At 42.4% G+C, this 18573-nt stretch overlaps 1 protein-coding gene across 1 annotated transcript; it reads left to right on the top strand.

Annotated features, from left to right (window-relative positions):
- Positions 1 to 1271: 1271 nt before the first annotated feature.
- kcng2 (potassium voltage-gated channel, subfamily G, member 2) lies at positions 1272 to 15345 on the top strand (the record flags this gene model as incomplete). Its single annotated transcript, XM_079231614.1, has 2 exons — positions 1272 to 2060; positions 14521 to 15345. 2 exons carry the CDS (start codon positions 1272 to 1274, stop codon positions 15343 to 15345), a joined length of 1614 nt encoding a protein of 537 aa, XP_079087740.1.
- Between the last annotated feature and the right edge of the window lie 3228 nt (positions 15346 to 18573).

Here is an 18573-nt window from a genome sequence, read left to right as displayed (position 1 = left end):
AGAGATGCAGCTCCCCTCCCTCCCTCGGAGTAACCGGCCTAAAAAATGATTGGCCTCACAATAGAAGAACAAACTCTGAGGATAGCCGGAGGGGTCTCTTGATTTGTTGTGATGATGTGCCCGTCCTCCTCAGCTCCAGCGCCTCAGGTCCAGCACAGTCATCCTCGATGGGCAAAGGGCCGCTGGTCTGTTGCTGCAGCCGGTGTTTGGATGCCTGTGTTGAATGTAACAAGAGGCGCTGCTTGTTGAGACACCGCTTCAGGAATGCAGAAATTTAATCGAAATAGCTTTTTTTCAGAAGATGTGAAAAGAGTCAATACACACAGACATTTTATTGTTGAGACTGAGCTGATTCAGCAAAAACACCAGGCAGTTGGATAGCACTGTCTTGGTGGAGTCAAAAACTTTTTAAAGTGGCCTTTTTTGCTCGATCATCAGCTTTTTTTTATATTTTTCGCATACTACACTACGACCTTTTATGAATTTTTAATGACATTCTAGAGAGGGTATGCGAGAATTAGTCCTAAAACCAGTGAAGGAGTTAGCATTTCTGCACTTTTGAATTCCCTCAGTGGCGTTACGGTGATACTCTCCTTTGGTCTGTATGTGTGAAAGTTGACATTGTGAAGTTGATTCACCCCAGTTTGTTTCACAAAACTCTAAATTGTCTTATTTCAGAGCCTAAGGTGCAGTATCGAGGAAAAACAACATTATTAATTTCTCAGCATTGTGTGGAGGCTGCAACTTGACATCAACTTGTTTTTGTTTGATCTTTTTTTTGTGCAATTAGAGTTCATAGAAGAGTGTTTTGACTTGTGGGCTGTCTGCACAATTATTTCTGTCTTCTGTTCTACGGTCCAACAAGAAAGGGAGTGAGAGGCGTTGATGATAGGACTCTGTGGATCTCTTTTATAGAGTTTTTATAGAGTTTACTGATGTATTTCTCCTGTGTGAGGACTACGTGTTCTTAATGGGTTCGACTGGGTTTCCTCTCTCTAACCACATGTCAGGACATAAGTGGTTTGATTGCACCCGACACAGAGTCTCACTGTTCCCTAACAGGACATCTCTGCCCAGGCAGCTTGCTTTTGGTCAACAGCGCGGATAAAGACACTAAATAAATGTAAATGTTAACTCTTTTTTTGTCTTACAGAGACATGCTGTGTCGCTGAATGGGTGACAAGCTCCCAGTCACCTGCCAGTCGCGACCCCTGTGAAGCCACCGCCCCATCTCATCGTGCGGGACAGGGTCCCCCAGCAAAGTGGCAGTGATGTACCAGGAGGTGGCCTTCCTGGCCGGAAGTCCCGATCAGCAGTTCACCTCCTTCCACTTCAAGACCGTGGAGAACCCGCAGGAGGTGGAAAGCAAGAAGGGTTTGTTCTACAAGCGAGCCCAGCTGCTGCTCCAGCCTCAGCCCCGCCAGCAGGACGGGGACGAGATCGGCCTAACCGACAACGCCATCATCAACGTGGGGGGGATCAAGTACCGCATCCCCTGGACCACACTGGAGGAGTTCCCCCTGACGAGACTGGGCAAGCTGCGCAGCTGCAGCAACGAGGACGAGATCATGGACCTGTGCGACGACTACGACGGCAGCCGCAACGAGTACTTCTTCGACCGGAGCCCGTCGGCTTTCCGCACCATCGTCTCTTTCCTGGCGGCGGGGAAGCTGCGGCTGCTGAGGGAGATGTGCGCTCTGTCCTTCCAGGAGGAGCTGCTGTACTGGGGGGTGAAGGAGAACAACCTGGACTGGTGCTGCCTCCGGAAGCTGCGGCTCAGGCAGGAGGAGTACAAGGAGCTGCAGCGGCTGGAGGAGGAGGAGGCCGAGCTCGCCTCGCCGCAGTCCTGCGAGGAGAGCCAGCAGCTCCCCACCGGAGCGGAGCCGCAGGAAGAGGCCCAAACGGGGGGCTGCATGGGGAGCCTGCGGGACATGGTGGAGAACCCCCACTCCGGCCTGCCGGGGAAGATCTTCGCCTGTCTGTCGGTGATATTTGTAGCCATCACCGCCGTGACGCTGTGCGCCAGCACCATGCCGGACCTCAGAGAGGAGGAGGAGAGGGTGAGTTCCCTCCGTCTTTTCAATAATCAACTTCTGTAATTACTTTTTGCCGTGCTCGAAAACTCATTTTTAAATTATCCAACAAGTCCAAAACTCATCTCTGGTTCCACATATTTCAATATTGGATTGGAATGATTCAACTCGGCAAAAGCATCCAAATAATTTAACTACCATTCAAAAGAGAGGCATCTCCCAATTTTGTATATTTTGAAGTTAAATTAACAATTTTAGAAAGTAAAAAAAAACAGGCAATAATACGATATGATGTGATATTACCCAGAGTAAAGCAGAGCGCTCTCTGTGGCATCTAACAGCAAACAAATACTTAAACAGATTTTCATGATGAACACCGCACACACATAACGATAAACTTAAGGAACCTTGCACGGAGGATTTATTTTTATTCCTAACAGCCTCGGGGAGGAGAGTGCTTTACAGCTGCTACAGTAGAATTGAGATTATGTTGATGCTGCAGCCCACATACAGAGTCTTCCTGGGCTTTATTGTAAATCATTGTGACAGAGACAGAGGCGAAGGCTCAGGGACATAGAAGCTTCTTCTCCATTCACTTGAAGACCAGATTATTGCGTCGCTCCCCTCACTGCAGCATAAATGCCTTCAGCGACACAAGATCTCCCAAATGCAGGCGGTAATTTACAGTGCATACACGATATATATTTATATTCACATATCTTTAAATGAATAGTCTGTGCTGGTTTTGGATTTTCAGTTCTGTGTTTGCGAAATCCCACACATATTCTCCCCGTGGAGTTGATTTTACTCGACCTGCTTCCAGAAATGAATATGAAATAAGATCAAATGAATGCTCATTATTGTTATATACCATGATGATTATGCAAATTATAGCTATGCAGTCTTATTCCATTCAGTTTAACGCTTGTTTACCCAAACCATATTTAGAGCAGCTGACCAGTAAACAAATTGGGAGCTTTAAATGGAAATACATTATGTTTATATTGAGTGCCGTGTTCACTTTGATGCTTCATAGATGCAGATGCATTTGAGCTGTTATGTAGATGTTATATAGCATTTTAGAAAAGCATGTTTGATGTTACAGTCCAAAGCTTTTCGAAAACATTTTCTCATGAACAACAAGACAAAACAGATTACTCCTGAAGGGAGTCAACATTTTGGGAAATAACTTTGCTTGCTTGCTTTCTGAGAGTTAGATGAGAAGATCGATATAAATATTGTCTCTGTACGTTAATGGAGCTACGCATTGGTTAGCTTAGCTTAGCATAAAGACTGGAAACAAGGGGAAACTGCTAGCCTTGCTCTGTCCAAAGTTGAAAAGAAATCATCCCATAGCAAGGACTCTAAAGAGCTAATTAACACGTTAAATCGTATTAGTTTAGTCCACATGGACAGAAGCTTAATAGCACCTAGTTGTGGTTTGAAGGTTGTTTTCTGCTCAAACTATTTATTGACAAACAACATGCTGTAACTCGTTACGCTGTGATTTGTCTGTTTAAGATGAACCTTTTAAAAAGATTGAAATCATTTTCATCAACTTAAGTGAATCGAGCTCAACTGATTCTCAGCAGTTTTCCATTTGCTGTTGTTGATATTCAAGCTGCTATCATCCCATATTGATATACTGTAGATATCAATTTCAATTTTTTTCATTCAGGCTACAGAATACTGGAATAACGACAAAAAAAATAATATTATAAATAAAATGCTTCATCATTGGAAACGATAAAACAGGCTCAACTTAGAGTTCGACAGGCAATCAATAAGGTTTAATGATGATTCACGTTTCTGGTTGGCCAAAAAAGTTGCGTGTTTGTTGCTCGGATCCTTTAAAAAAAAGAAAAATCACAACATGTGTTTTAAAAGTCGGAGACAGGCTAGCTTCATGTGTTTTAGTCCTTTTGCTGACAGGCTAAAAATGCCCTGACTCCAGCTCCGTATTTAGCGTACGGACGTGAGACCGGGATCTATCTTTTCATTTCAGTCTTGGTGTATTCCTGTAATTTCAGTTTACCCCTAAATAATCTGAATCTGATTTAAAGCAAGCACTGTAGAAACAAAACAAATCTAAACAAACATGGCCGACGATATGCCAAATCTTGAGCCTGCTAGGTGTAAATCTCTAAACAAAAGGACAATACTCGTGACCTAAAAGTCTCTAATTATGTCTGAAAGTGAGAGCGGAGAGCTTCATCCACCTGTTGCTGCATTCAGCTTTCAACTCGATGGAAGCTGAATGTTGCTGCCTCAGGCTTTTGTACCCACTTACTACACACACTGTCAAAGTCTGTGCACAAAGAAAGCACTAATTCCCCTCCTGAACGGCATCAGCAGACCGGCGTATGATTAAAGAAGAGGGGGGCGTTAGCATGAAGTGCAGAAGCTTCAAAAGGAAAATCCATCAGGAAAACAAAGCGGATAAAAAGCTGAACAAACACCGGTTTAGACGTCGTCTCATTTTATCTCCAATTAGGCGTCATCTGTCATCACACGCCGGTGTGAAACCGCAGCTTTAATTATTTGAATCGGAAGAGCAACAGGAGCGATTATATGTTTCAAACTCTGGACAGCTGAAAAGGTGTCATCGTGGCACCAATTAACCACCCGGAGGTGACTGAGAAAGTGAGCCTCACTCCTCCTTCCGAGAGAACATTTTGGGTGGGGGCGGTTCATGAGAAGTGAGAGCCCAAACTAAGTGGGCAAACCCAAAAAAACGCAAAGGTTTATGGGTATAATGAGCTGGCTGTGTCATTCTCAATAACACCTAGAATAACACGATGAAGGGAGGCAAGCCACAAGCTGCCACTCATTTAAATAATTTAAACTGCCATGAACACCAGAGACGGTAAATAAAAACAAAGCGCCACCCCAGAAAATGCCAAAATCTGTTAATACGAGGAGACACGTAACTAAAACTTTGTCCTAAAAGTGTTGTGGCTCGCTGGTAATTGTTCACTTCACGTGTGCACTTAAAGGAATCCTAAATAAAAAAAAGAGACAAAACAAAACCAACCTACGATTCCACTGTTTTGTTCCCAGCAGTCGTGGTTTGTGCCGAGGTGACAGAATTAAGGCTGCGGAGCGTCTCCTCTGCTTATCGCCATGTTAGGAGAAGAATTTGGCCTCGCTCTGAAAACGTATGTTAGTGCTCCGCGAGTGGGCGCGACTTCCTGCGTCGTCTTCATTCACACGAATGTCAAGCAAAGCATTTAAGTAGCTCAACTCTTGCATTCAGCTCAAATTGGTCAATTGCTTTTGCTAATTACCACGTCTCTTTCAGTGGAGTCTGCCCACTCCTCCCCTATTACACAACTTCCCAATATCCATTAGCTTTGGTAGCCGGCCATTTACATCTGCACAGATCCTCCCTGTCGTAATGAAACTAATTAAATGATAATTTCCTTAGATACCCATTTCTAGATTGTAATATATTGTGTATTTGTAATGTTTCCTAATGTTTTTGAGAGCTCAGTTATGGCTCCAGTGTTCGGCAGCATGAAGGCAGCAGCACTTACACTCTTCTAAACCTCATTAAACCGACTTCTAATACTTTCAATGAAACACACTGTATTACATTATTATTCATTTAAATAAAACAACTGATCTACTGGGCAGTTTGGGGCATTGGAAACAAGCTTTGGACTCAACACATAGTATCACCTTTTAAGGCTAATATGGCTAATATGTTAGCAAATAGTACACCCAGCAGATATGAAGCAACATTAGCATTCACTAGCAACATTAGCATTCACTAGCATTCACTAGCCTTTATTCGGCCCCCTGGCAAATGTATTCAAATATATGCGATAGTTTTAGCTGTGTTTTAGGTGTTCAACCTCTCCTGTGAGAAAAATATGTCTCTTTAGCCGCTAACTACTCAGTTCAAAGTTTGTCGGCCACCATCGAGCCTCGCATTGGGCCGTCGCCATCTTGGTTTTTTTGCAACCACGAGTGACACGAGAGGGTGGAGCTAACAACAACTGACAGCTGAATAACACATTTTTTAGCCGACCAAAAAAATCTTTCATGAAGTGAAAACACAATGTGAAAGGGTTTGAGTTCTAGTCCCAGACCGGACAATGTCTCGGTAGCGACCTGTCAATCACAAGGCAGCCGCACGGCACAAAGCATTCCCTGCTTTATCATCTATTTGATTCTAAATGAAATGTTTACTGAGGTAGTAAATCCAGTTAGAAGTTGGGTAATTTGCTTACTTAGATACAATCTGACCCGTCTGGTCTGATGGCCATTAGAAAGAATCCAAGTTTAAGAAACTTCTGCGTTTCCGCCGGACGAAAACAGTATAAAGTTACAGCGAGCTGAAAGATGCTAAAACGCGAAACAACAGCTGCCCCTTCCACACACACAGACACTCAAAAAGCATTTAAACATTTTGATTTGCCAGTAAATTAAGTCATGGTATGAAGCTCTCAGTCGTGGACTCCAGCCAAAATGGAATTGCACTGTGAAGCAGGAGGGCGATGCAACCTAAACCCAGGAAGCGTCCATCTTTATGCACTTGGTCACTTGAGCCGTAGGAGGGAGTTCGGGCAGAAACATTTTCTTTTAGGGATCCTCCTGCAATGAAAAGCACTTAGCCAGGCTTTCTAATCTAATGTGGCTCTTGGAGAAGCTTTTGGTGGCTAAGAAGTATTTCTCTAACCCTTCTCTATCTCACACGCACACACACACACACACACACACACACACACACACACACACACACACACACACACACACACACACACACACACACACACACAATATACACACAGAAAAAGAAGCTGTATTGCATTTCGCATTTCATGGCCGCTCTCTGCACTCTCAGGATGAATAGGGGATTAAACCTCTCAAGTGTTTTGTTGATTTCTTCCCTCAGAATTGCTTACTCTGTTCACAGCAGCGTATTTGAAAACTGTGTTCTTGTCCCATTTGCCTCCAGCGAGAGTTTAGATCTAGCCTCTCGGTGACTCCGCTCATGCCTCAGAGCCCTGAGACACTTTAAGAGTACACCCTCACCCCGGCCATATATCATCACAAGGGACTGGAGAGGTAGAGTTCAGAGGGCGTGGATGAGAAATAGAAAGACTTTTGTCGTATAGTCTTCTATAGGCTGAAAATAGGAGGTGAACATCACTCATCCCTGCTGACTCTGAGTTTGACGTATTGCCGCTCTGTGCTCAGAGAAGTGTGCGATCCATCACGGCGGTGATGATTTGTGTTCCTCATTCGGTGTTCGGTAAATAATTTCTGGCGAGTCGAGAAGTGATTTTTATTCAAAGTATTAACTGTAAATCCCCGTGGGAACTGTGCCGTGTTTCATGCTATGAGGTAAGCAAACCTCGTAGCACTGGGAGTTAAAACATGTGACAGGTGATGTTCACAGATTGGATGAGCACCAGCATATTTTTTAGGGGAGTTTTGGACAAGAGAAAATTGTTCTTTAAGCTGGTATTATAAATATAGGATTTTGCAGGAAGCAAATGAGAAGGCAATGTCAATTAAAAACAGGCTCAGTCAGAGCTGTACCATCAGTTTATCCAATTAAAAAAAAAGTAACCATCAATTTAAGTTCATAATGTGACCCTAACAATATAAAAAACATTTGATGATACTTTACTGAGCTGAAAAGGGATTAGAAAAGGTTAAATAATGTGATGTATTTCTCCAGCCCTTTGGTTTCAGCCAAAAAAAAGCTCCAGTTTGAGCTCGCTCTAATTGCTCTTCCCCGCGAGCACACCGGCTGAATTCACCGACTCTCTCAGGAAACACTTCTCCTGTTACCATCGAAGCATTTGCATTTGTAAACATTTACAGCTCGAGTAGGCTGCCTGCCATCGACTTGAAACATTGTCTCGTAACACACAGGTATTTTAAATATATTTAAATATTCCTTCCGGTGGAACCACAAAGGAAGCACTTTGCTGTGGTGGCTGTGAAGGATATTGACTGATGATACTCCGGGAATACGAGGGAACAGCTCCATCGAATCAAAGTCCCAGGAGACTGAGCTTTCATGTCAAAATGCGCACATATATATATATATACGTATATATATATATATATATATATATATATATATATATATATATATATATATATACGTATATATACGTATATATATATATATATATATATATATATATATGGCATAACTTTCAGCCCATTTGAGCTGCATTTACCTTGCTCATAAATGTTGTCTTTGCAAACTTTAAAACAATAAAACCAGACCATTTTTACTCATTCATCTCCTCTCTGTTAACTTCACATTAGTTATAGTACTGTTTATTGTATACTGTGTGTGTGTGTGTGTGAGATAAGATAAGATGAAACTAAAATCACCCCCATGGGGAATTTTGGTTGTCACAGCAGTAGAGAACAGGATATAAATAACAGTGTATGCAATACAGGGAGAAGACACAGTGTGCCTGTTATTGCAGGCTGAAGTGGACGATCAGCTCTTCAGCTATACTATTATCAGGCACATCAGGCGTGCAGGCTATTATTATTATATAGCCTGCACGCATGCTATATATTATTATAGCAGGTACTCACAGGTAACATGCATTGATGTGTGTAAATGAGTGTTAATGGAAGAGCATGCATTCTGAAGTTTGCAAGAGATTGAGGATTGCAGGTTGGAAGGAACAAAACATTTCTGCTCAGCAAAGTGCAGTAAGCATCAGCCCTCCCTATGACCGACCATCATAAATACATATTGACAAGCAACAAAACTGCTCGGGTCGAGATCAATGCCCACGTGTGAGTTATAGCGGTGTTTCCAGGCGATCAGCCTCTATGGTGGATTAGATTTCTTCTTCTTCTTCTTGCCAAAGAGAATGTTTATTAGAGTCTTAAAAAAAAGTTCCAGAGAAAGTAATCACGCTTATGTAATTATTGAATCTGGGTTTGAGCAGAATACTTTGTCTGCTCATCATAATTCTGCATCCTAATCACACACATGGAAGAAATTCACCAAACCACCGTAGGGGGAAATATGATGATATTATTCAGTCATTTTGAGAAATGAGATTAGACACACAGCAGGTCGCTAAGCTAGTGCACATCTTATTTGTTATAATTTGTGTAAAATGACTGGAGTGAGCTTCTATCTGCTCACATTTCTCCCTGAGGCAGGTTCCCCTGAACCATCCTGCTCTCCGGATTGGCTGCTCCCTCTTTCCCAGACACTAATCGCAAAACCCAGCATTCAATGCCACAGATTTTTACTCTGAATGAAAGTCGTCTTAAGGTTGTGGGAGAAGAATTAAGACGAGAATAGAAAAATATACTTGACTGACAGTGTTTTGACATGCAGTAGACAGACATGAGGCCGTGTGCTGACAGTGACATGCAGCATGTTACTTACTTTGAGTGCTAATGGTTATTGAATACATCGTTAACTGTGTGTGTGTGTGTGTGTGTGTGTGTGTGTGTGTGTGTGTGTGTGTGTGTGTGTGTGTGTGTGTGTGTGTGTGTGTGTGTGTGTGTGTGTGAGGGGGGCAGAAGCCTATCCCAGCATGCACTGTGTGAGTGGCAGGACGTCGTCAGCATTTTTCAGGGTTATAAAAAGGAAAATATATATTTAGTACGTTTCCAATTCCCCGAAACTGCAGCCCAGTCAATACATGACATACATCAATTCTGACTGTGGGAACTAAACTTTTGTGAATGTAGTTGAGCTGAGCAACCACGTGGTTTTTGACTTTGCAGTTAGTTGTGCACAATTATTTTAGTATAAAAATAAAGGAAGTCACAGCCATAGTAACCTTTCCGACAGGGAGCGCAGTCCCTGCTTTGGTCCGAAGTAAAATATCTCAACAAATATTGGATGGACTGACTGCCAGGCAGAAATAAAGCGTCATCATCAGGTTAAGATTTCAGTCCTGTCTTGCTATTCTGAAGTTTTGAGCTCCACACATGGAGAGGTACCGCAAATCCTTCCTTCCTGCTGCTGTCAGGCTGCACAACCAGCTGAGCTCCCAGTAGACCACAAAAACACACTTTAATCACTTCAACCGGTGCAATATAAATACATGTTATTATGTCTGTATATATATTATTGTTGTTGCTATTGTGGATTCTTACTGTTTATTTATATTATATTATAATAAAGGAATGTCCTATCTTATCTTATTTTAGGAAGAAATGAGGCACCATGTTTCCATAATGCTTTCACTTCATCAGCAGCACCAACTGTTGGTAATAGAGCCCTTTTCATCCTGTATGTTCCTGGTTTCAAGTCATTTAAATATTTATGATGACACACATGTCATGCAGCTTTTTTCCTGCTTTAAAAACACTTAATTTGTTTGCTCTCAATGCTAAAAGGGAAGCCCAGACTTGTGTTTATTGTCCATACAATCATAAATCTGCCATCTTCTCGTGGATTATGGAAATAGCACTTGCTTGACCTTTTTAAAAAACTGAAGGATTCACACGCACAATCCCGTTGTTGTTCTGATATGAGATTCCCTCTTTTCGCAGAAGCTTATTAAAGACGGTTTCTGGAGGAGATGAGAGGGGAAGCGTTGCAACTCAACCTGGCCGGCAGAGCAAACACAAACACACACAGACACACACACACACACACACACACACACACACACACACAGACACTCAGAGAGCAGAGCCCAGCGAGGCGAATGAATAAATCCATTAAAAGCATAGGCGTGCCGAGGGACAGAACCGGCTCGCCACTTGAAGTCTGCGTGTTTGCGAATCACACCCACTCCAACTTATCTGTAAGGGATCAGAGGCGGGCCGGCGCCTCCATCATTCTTTGGTTTACATGCTTCTCTTCAGCTGTGACAGGGTCAGAGTCCCCCGATCGCTGAGACGGATAATTGTGCACTTTTAATTTGATGCTCCGCTCTTCTGCCTGCATCAGGAGGGAGTGGAGAAAGCACTCAGCCGGGAAAGACTACAATATAAACACGCTGGTCAGATAAGAGGAAAGGGCCGGTGTCATTTAAAAATAGAAAACACACACCGCCTCCCTTGTGGACGCAGAAGAGCAGGATGACAGAGGAGGTGTGTGAAACATATTGGTTACCGTGTGAGAACCAATGAGCTCCTTGAGGATTTGGACAGGAGCACATTTATTTGTCTTGGCTTCAGGCTCGTATTATTTTGGATGTGGAATGACAGCATGTGGTTAGAGGGTGGATTTTTGAATTTCTCCGCTGCGACTCCCAGAGCTTCAGCGGCGCTTTAATGTCCCCCCGCAAATACCAAAAAATGGTATTAAGGAAAGCACTTTGCATAAGGACTCAAAGGTGGATTGATGACCCAGTCGTGAAGCGGATAATGGGTTCGGGGAGAGAAACAGAAAATATGCCGCAACAATATGAAACTGAATGGAGAAGCTGTTTTACTGGGTGTAATGATATTCAGCAAAGTACTGTTGCCTCTATAATCTATCCAAATGTTTTTTGGCATTCTCAAATGGGCGAATATAAAACATGTTTTTTCTTTTTCTTTTACATTTCTGGTCCAATTCGGCTTCAAATCCCCTCAAAGAGAAGCTGACAATCTGTGCTCTGAACCTCAGTTATTTTATCGTCTCACACTTCCAAATAAGAATATATGGGCTTGTTCGCAGCTGGCCAGGGACCTGTGGAGCACTAACTCCCTATTGTTCATTTGAATGTTGGCTGTGGACTGCAGCCAATAGAGACTTTCTGATGTGACTCTGCTTTTCCTCCTCAGTAAGCCGGCCGTGTGACTAAACCAAAACGTCTGCATTGTAGCGACGCTTCATCTGAGCCGGAGGCGGATACAAACAGGCCTCAATTACTACTGTGGTCGCCCACGCAATAACACTGTGATGGAAATTATTGTGATTTTGCTTCTTTTTTATTGCTTTTGAGCAGCGTTTTGCATGTGGGATCTCTTCTGTAGTCATTGGCATGCAGTTTAAATAAAAAAAAAAAATCTGAGAGCCAAATGCACAGCAGCATGCTAATAGGTCGATGTTCAGCTTTAGCGCGTTAGCATGCAGATGGCGGCCCTGTATGGAATCTCAGGGGGGATCATTATTATCAGGAGATATAACATTTCATCCTCTGGAGGTTCACGAATATGTGAAGCAAAGGGAAGGCCGTGGCGGCGTGAGAGGAAAAGTGAGGGGCTCTCCAAGGTCAGTTGGATTCATCCTCTGGGGAGCATGCATGTTTGTACAAAGTTACATGGTAATTCATGTAATTGTTGAGATATTTTAGTCTGGAGCAAGAGGTGGACCAACAGACGGGCTAATAACTGTTCAGACAGCTAGAATTATGAACAATAATCTTCACAGCTGAAGATGAGGGCTGATGGTGAGATGTGAAGCTGCTGCAGGTTTCCCACTCGATGGAAATGTGTCCCGGTCAAATAGAACTTTTAAAATGTTGTGTTTCTTATTAGATTATGTGTGTTTTTACACAAGTTGCAATGCTTTCTAAACCATACATTAAAGTAATGCTGACTTTATACACATTCCCACTGTGCAGGTTTGGTTTTCAAAGTTCACATTCAGTAAAGGCCGGGGTGCTCGAACCAGCGTCGTCCGTCAGGAGGCCCGACGTGCCGCTGTGATTAACCAGCTGTCAGTGGAAAGGCGTTCAGTTTTACTCCACCACCGCAGAACTAAAGCACTGAAGCACTGAAGCACAGAACACATAAATCGGTCGGCATGGATCCATACCACTTTTGATGAATCCATATGGCGGTTAATTGCTGCTGCTGCTGCTGCTGCTGAGGGAAAAATTGCAGCTCCAGCTGCACCGATCAGTGACATACATGGTCCTTAATGGGTTTAGCAGGTTTTTTAGCTCTCTAGGGCAAAACGAAACATGCTATATGCTAAACTAAGTATATACTGAAAAATGCACGAGGAGGACTTCTTTTCTTTGAGGCCAGTCGGTTGGAATGACGTCTCCATGGCAGCAAGGATGTTGACTGAGCAAATACTAAGGGACACGTCTCGCTTATATGTTCACGCCTGCACACATTCACACCTGGAGATAATCGGTACAACCAAAGTGTGTGTTTGTGTCCCTGTTGGCTTCCCTAATGTCATCATAGGTTTCTGCACAAAGTCAAAGTCAACAGGGACCGGAGTTTGAAAAGATTCAAGATGTTTTTAGAGTTATATATTTCTCAGTATTACACAACATTTCAAAAGAGGAAAGGTTGCTCTACACATTCTCATATACTAGCTAATCCACACATAATTAACTGATACATATAAAGCAAGGATTTTGTTGTAATTAATAACACTTAATTAAATGCTGAAAAATCAAAAGCACACACTTTTTTCCCCCAGTGTCCTCCAGGGGTGACTTTGACTTAATAACCAAGTAATCTCTTATAATTATATTTTAAAATATGTATGAACCCTATTTCAGCAGTCTTGAAAAAAATAGATTATCATTAAAAGAGGGAATATTTCAGCTGTGGTGGCTTTTAGTCAGTTAGTTAATTACTCATCTACAGCTTCCACCTGTCCATCAGTCGGGTTTGAAGTGTGAGTCAGTGGGCTTTACTAAACCAGACATCCAGAGCCTTTTGTTTTACACTTCATGAATCTTTCAGTACCTTTTTCTTACGTGATTGGCTCAGCGTCACCTTCTTGTTGTGAGATCAAGCGCATCTTTCTCTTGAATGACAAACCCACCAATCAAACGGAAGTCTTTGAAATAGATTCCTATCAACTGACTTCACGCAACTCAGTCTGAAGCGCTATTTATCTCGCTCGCTGAGGGGCGTTGCTGCTGTTTTGTACGGGCTTGTGGGAGTCTAACAAAGCAATAAGAGTCCTTATAAACCCCCTATTAGTACCTGTAAAGCCGCAAAACGGCCAGTCTCACGTATCCGCTTCCTGTGCCTTTCGTGTACCGCCCACGTTTCTAAAAACACGTCATACAGCAAGGGCGGAGTCTTATGCAAATGTTAAGTCCCAGCATGCTTCAGTGAGACAATGTTTTGCCATAAAAAAAGGATTTTTTTCCATTTTTGAACCAAAGACACTGTTTTTTGACTGAAAATCGTTGGCAACACGCCTATGCTTCATTTATTGTAATTCTTTTTTTGCAGATTCCTATTATTGAGGTCCTAATCTTTCAAAAAAATTGTCTTATTAGTATGTGGGATGTTGGTGAGGGCCTGAACCATACAGTTTGCACAAGTCGGTGACCGCTCCAAAAGACTTTTTTGGGAAATCTTGCTTAGATCATGCTGGATATTCATAGTTATGATCACAATATGTTATAAAAGTTTTTTATATATATATATATATATATACATATATATACCTAAATTTCTTTCACGAATAAATTCAGAAAAAAATGCAATAAAAAAACACAAGTAATAGAACTCATGTGGGGTTCATGCGACTGCTTGAACACGGGGAACAAGATGCGGGTCTACGGTTAAGAATTGGTTGTCTGTCTTTAAGTGCTTTTCTTTTTCTTTCTCTCCGCAGGGCGAGTGCTCCCAGAGGTGCTACAACATCTTCGTGCTGGAGACGGTGTGCGTCGCCTGGTTCTCTCTGGAGTTCACGCTGCGCTTCATCCAGACGCAGAGCAAGTGCATGTTCCTGCGAACGCCGCTCAACGTCATCGACGTGGTGGCCATCCTCCCCTACTACATCACCCTCATCGTGGACTCTCTGTCGGTGGGAGGGAAACCCGCGGGCTCGGGGAACAACTACCTGGAGAAGGTGGGGTTGGTTCTCCGGGTCCTGCGAGCTCTCCGCATCTTCTACGTGATGCGGCTGGCCCGCCACTCCTTGGGCCTGCAGACGCTCGGCCTGACGGTGAGGCGCTGCACGCGGGAGTTCGGCCTGCTGCTGCTGTTCCTCTGCGTGGCCATGGCTCTTTTCTCCCCGCTGGTGTTCCTCGCCGAGAGCGAGTTGGGCGCCAAGCAGGAGTTCACGAGCATCCCCGGTAGCTACTGGTGGGCCGTCATCTCCATGACCACGGTGGGCTACGGCGACATGGTGCCCAGGAGCATCCCCGGCCAGGTGGTGGCGCTCAGCAGCATCCTGAGCGGCATCCTCCTCATGGCCTTCCCCGTCACGTCCATCTTTCACACCTTCTCCCGCTCGTACCTGGAGCTGAAGGAGGAGCAGATCCGGGCGCTGAGGCAGAAGTCGGACTCGCAGGACAGCACCAAGTCCCAGAACAGCGAGGACTCTCAGGAGACGGACAGCTACCACGGCATCACGGAGGCCGCGGCCACGTCCATGCGGAGGAAGTCCATGGCCGCTCGCCGGGCCGCCGAGATTAAAGCGGCCATGAAAACTTAGCCGCTCCCGTCTGTCTGCGTTTCAAGCGGCAGCCTGGGAGGCCGTGGCAGCCGGCGCTGGGACGTCCTCACTGACAAGCTGCAGGACTGTGAGCGGGGAGGAGAGATCCTTCTCTGGAGATTTGAGGGCTCTGCTTTGATCGTGTGAAGCGCCTTGTGCACCAGAGTGTATCTGAGTTTCTTACGTTTTTACAAAGGAAGCTGCAGAGGTCTTTTTTTTTTTCTCCCGCCCACAGAAATTTGACTTTTGATAGAATTCAAGCACATTAAAGAAGCAGTCAAATGAGGGGGAGGGGAAGTGACAGACAGGATTCTCACTGGCTGCGCTAAAGACTTGAGATGAGTCTGAGCAAACACACGCCACGACATCTCAAGTTGTTTTTCAGGCCTCAGACTTATAAATAATGTTCCTCATGTAGCTGCATTTGAGAGGATTGTCTGAAATAAAGGTATTTGCTGAGACGTGAGACAAGTAGTTTATTATTGATGTGCAATACCATCTCCATATTGCCAAACCAAATGACTTAGCTTTGTTATATAAGGTGCACACATGCACATGATGATGTCAGCACATTTATTTGCAATGAAGCGAAGCTTATTAATCCACAACATGACACAAAACTAATTAATTTGTCAAAGGGCTACACGCACACACTCGCTCCTCCGTTTAATATCTGGTTCCCATGCCGGTGCTTTAAAAGAATAGTTTTCAGGAAATAGGCTTTGTTTGCTGTTATTAAGGTTTTAGTTGTTGCCTTGTTTAGTAATGATTTACGCATATCTGTTCGTCCAGCACTTGTACTTAAAAAAAAGTGCTTTTTCTTTTTTTTTTTGCTTGATCCTCGACACACATCTGGAAGGTTTGTACATTTTATTATAGTTATAACCGCTCATTTTGGGGGATATTATCAGTGATGACTTAGTATCCTTGATACTGACAGCACTAGTTAAGAGCTACTGTCTCTTTTGGAGAGACGGATGTTGGTGCCGGCCATCTGGCCACATATTAGGGTAAATTCTTAAATATAAAAATATCCGGTGAGAGAAACATATTTACGAATATGTGTAGTGCCAGTTGGATTGTCTTCAAACGGTTGACTGACTAACTGCCTGTGATACATCCACCTACAGGCGGTGAAAACAGAAGTCCCCAAAAGCTTATGTCTAAAAATATTGAATATAATGAATCATTCCAATAATAATGTTCAAAGTCTCACATGGTTTCCTCATATCATTGAAAATAAAGCACTTCATTTTTGGGACTTGAGTGCCTTGTACTTTTGAAGTGACACATTTAAAAAAAACATTTCCCTAAATTATTGTCAGCTTGGAAGCTTTCAAAGCACGAGAGTGCAAATTATTTAGAGATATTTTTGTGCCATACAGGTTGCAAGGACGTATCGCAATCTTAGGATACTAGTATGGAAATATTACTCTTTTAAAACTATTATATATATATATATATATATATATATATATATATATAAAGTATTAAGGTTTTTAAGGAATGAAAATATTGTTTTGATAATGATAGATGGTGCAATGACACGAATAGAAAGCCATCTTCAATGGATTTAGTTTATCTGCGGTTCGGTTCATGTTTTTATTTCCACATTCGTTATTGATAATAAATTAATTCTGTTAATTAACACTATGACTTTTGATGACAATTTAATGACATCTATACTATAACTTTTTTATAATATATTCATGGAATACTACCCAATGAGTTTTTATGAACTTTTATGATATTATATACTATTGCTATTTCATTACCTGTTATACTATAAAAATGTTAATGACATTTTAATGACAAATTAATTTTGATAATTGTTTTATGTAAATTTTTGACATTCTATACTATGACATTTTAAATGACATTTAAATGACATTAATTTTAATGATTTTTTAATGTAGATTTTTGACATTCTATACTGACATTTTAAATAACGTCTTATGACATAAAAACATATTCTGGATGAAATAATTATAACCTATTATTATATCTCATCTTCGATTTAGTTTGGCAAATTAATAGAATAACATCTTGCATAAAAAAAAAAAAAAAAGAGTAAAAAAGTAAAACCAATGCATGTTACGTAAACCAAATCTGCATTACAAGAGACAGTTTCTAGTTAATGGCAGTCAAAGACTTAAAAAAGCACACATTATAAACCTTAATTAATAACTCCTTTTCAAATCCACCTTTTCACTCCTTCTCGGCTGGCACATCCATTATCTGTGTCTCGTCCATGTCCCAGCGGAGAGCTCCATGCCAGAGCAATTTATGTGCTTACTATTTAGATGGCAGATGCCCAAAGACGGCCCTCGGCTGCGTTCTTATTCTTTCTTTGACAATTGATGTGTGCCAGAGCTGCGCGGACGTCTGCAGACACAAACAAAACATGACTCGTGAATCTCTCCGTGTCTTCTTTATTGTGCGTCAATGTCACGTTGGATTCTCAGATATACTCGGCGTTGATGGATTTGACTAGTTATTGAAATGGACAACTGGCTGTTCAAAGGAAACAAATAAACATAAACCAACAATGTAAGTGAGGAAAAAATGGCATAAAAACTGAGCATACATGGGAATGATATTTTTTGGTACATCAACAAAACTAGATGTGGGTTTCACAGATAAGACGATGCACAAAATGGCAGTTTATATGGGGAAATACCTCTAATGTGAAAATAAATGGACGAAATGATACAAAACACAAAGTAAAAAAAATACACAAATCAGACACATGGCATGAAAGAGTAAATAAAGTGAAACTCTGTCAGGTATCTCACAGTAAGCATACATTATCTTACACTGGCATTTCAAAAAAAGGACAGTAAAATAAATAGGGTGACTAAATAGGTGTTAGACACACAAATGTGCACACCCTCAACTAAGAAACCAAGGGGCCGCCATGTGTTTCTATATTTAAGAGCAAGGAAAGACACATTTCTAGGCACCTGCTGTCCTTCCTGAACAAAAAGGGAAGTTTCCATGTTTTGAGGCAGAGGACAGAATCAGGTCTGCTCTGGGACACAGTTCACCGGAGGGCTGACGGTCCTGACACCGCCTCCCGCTTCTGGCATCTCACCCGTCCCCAGGGAAAGATCACCAAAACAACAATAACACACAAATGTATATCCGCTGTGTTACGTGGCTGCTTTCCCTTTCGGGAAACAGGAAATTAATTTGGCGACGAGTCCAACCTGCCCGTAGCAGCTGTGA

This window comes from Taurulus bubalis (genome assembly GCF_910589615.1).
Source record: "Taurulus bubalis genome assembly, chromosome: 16".
Classification (NCBI taxonomy): Eukaryota; Metazoa; Chordata; class Actinopteri; order Perciformes; family Cottidae; genus Taurulus; species Taurulus bubalis.
The sequence above is the reverse complement of the archived record's forward strand: the minus strand, read 5'-3'. Positions and strand labels throughout refer to the sequence as shown.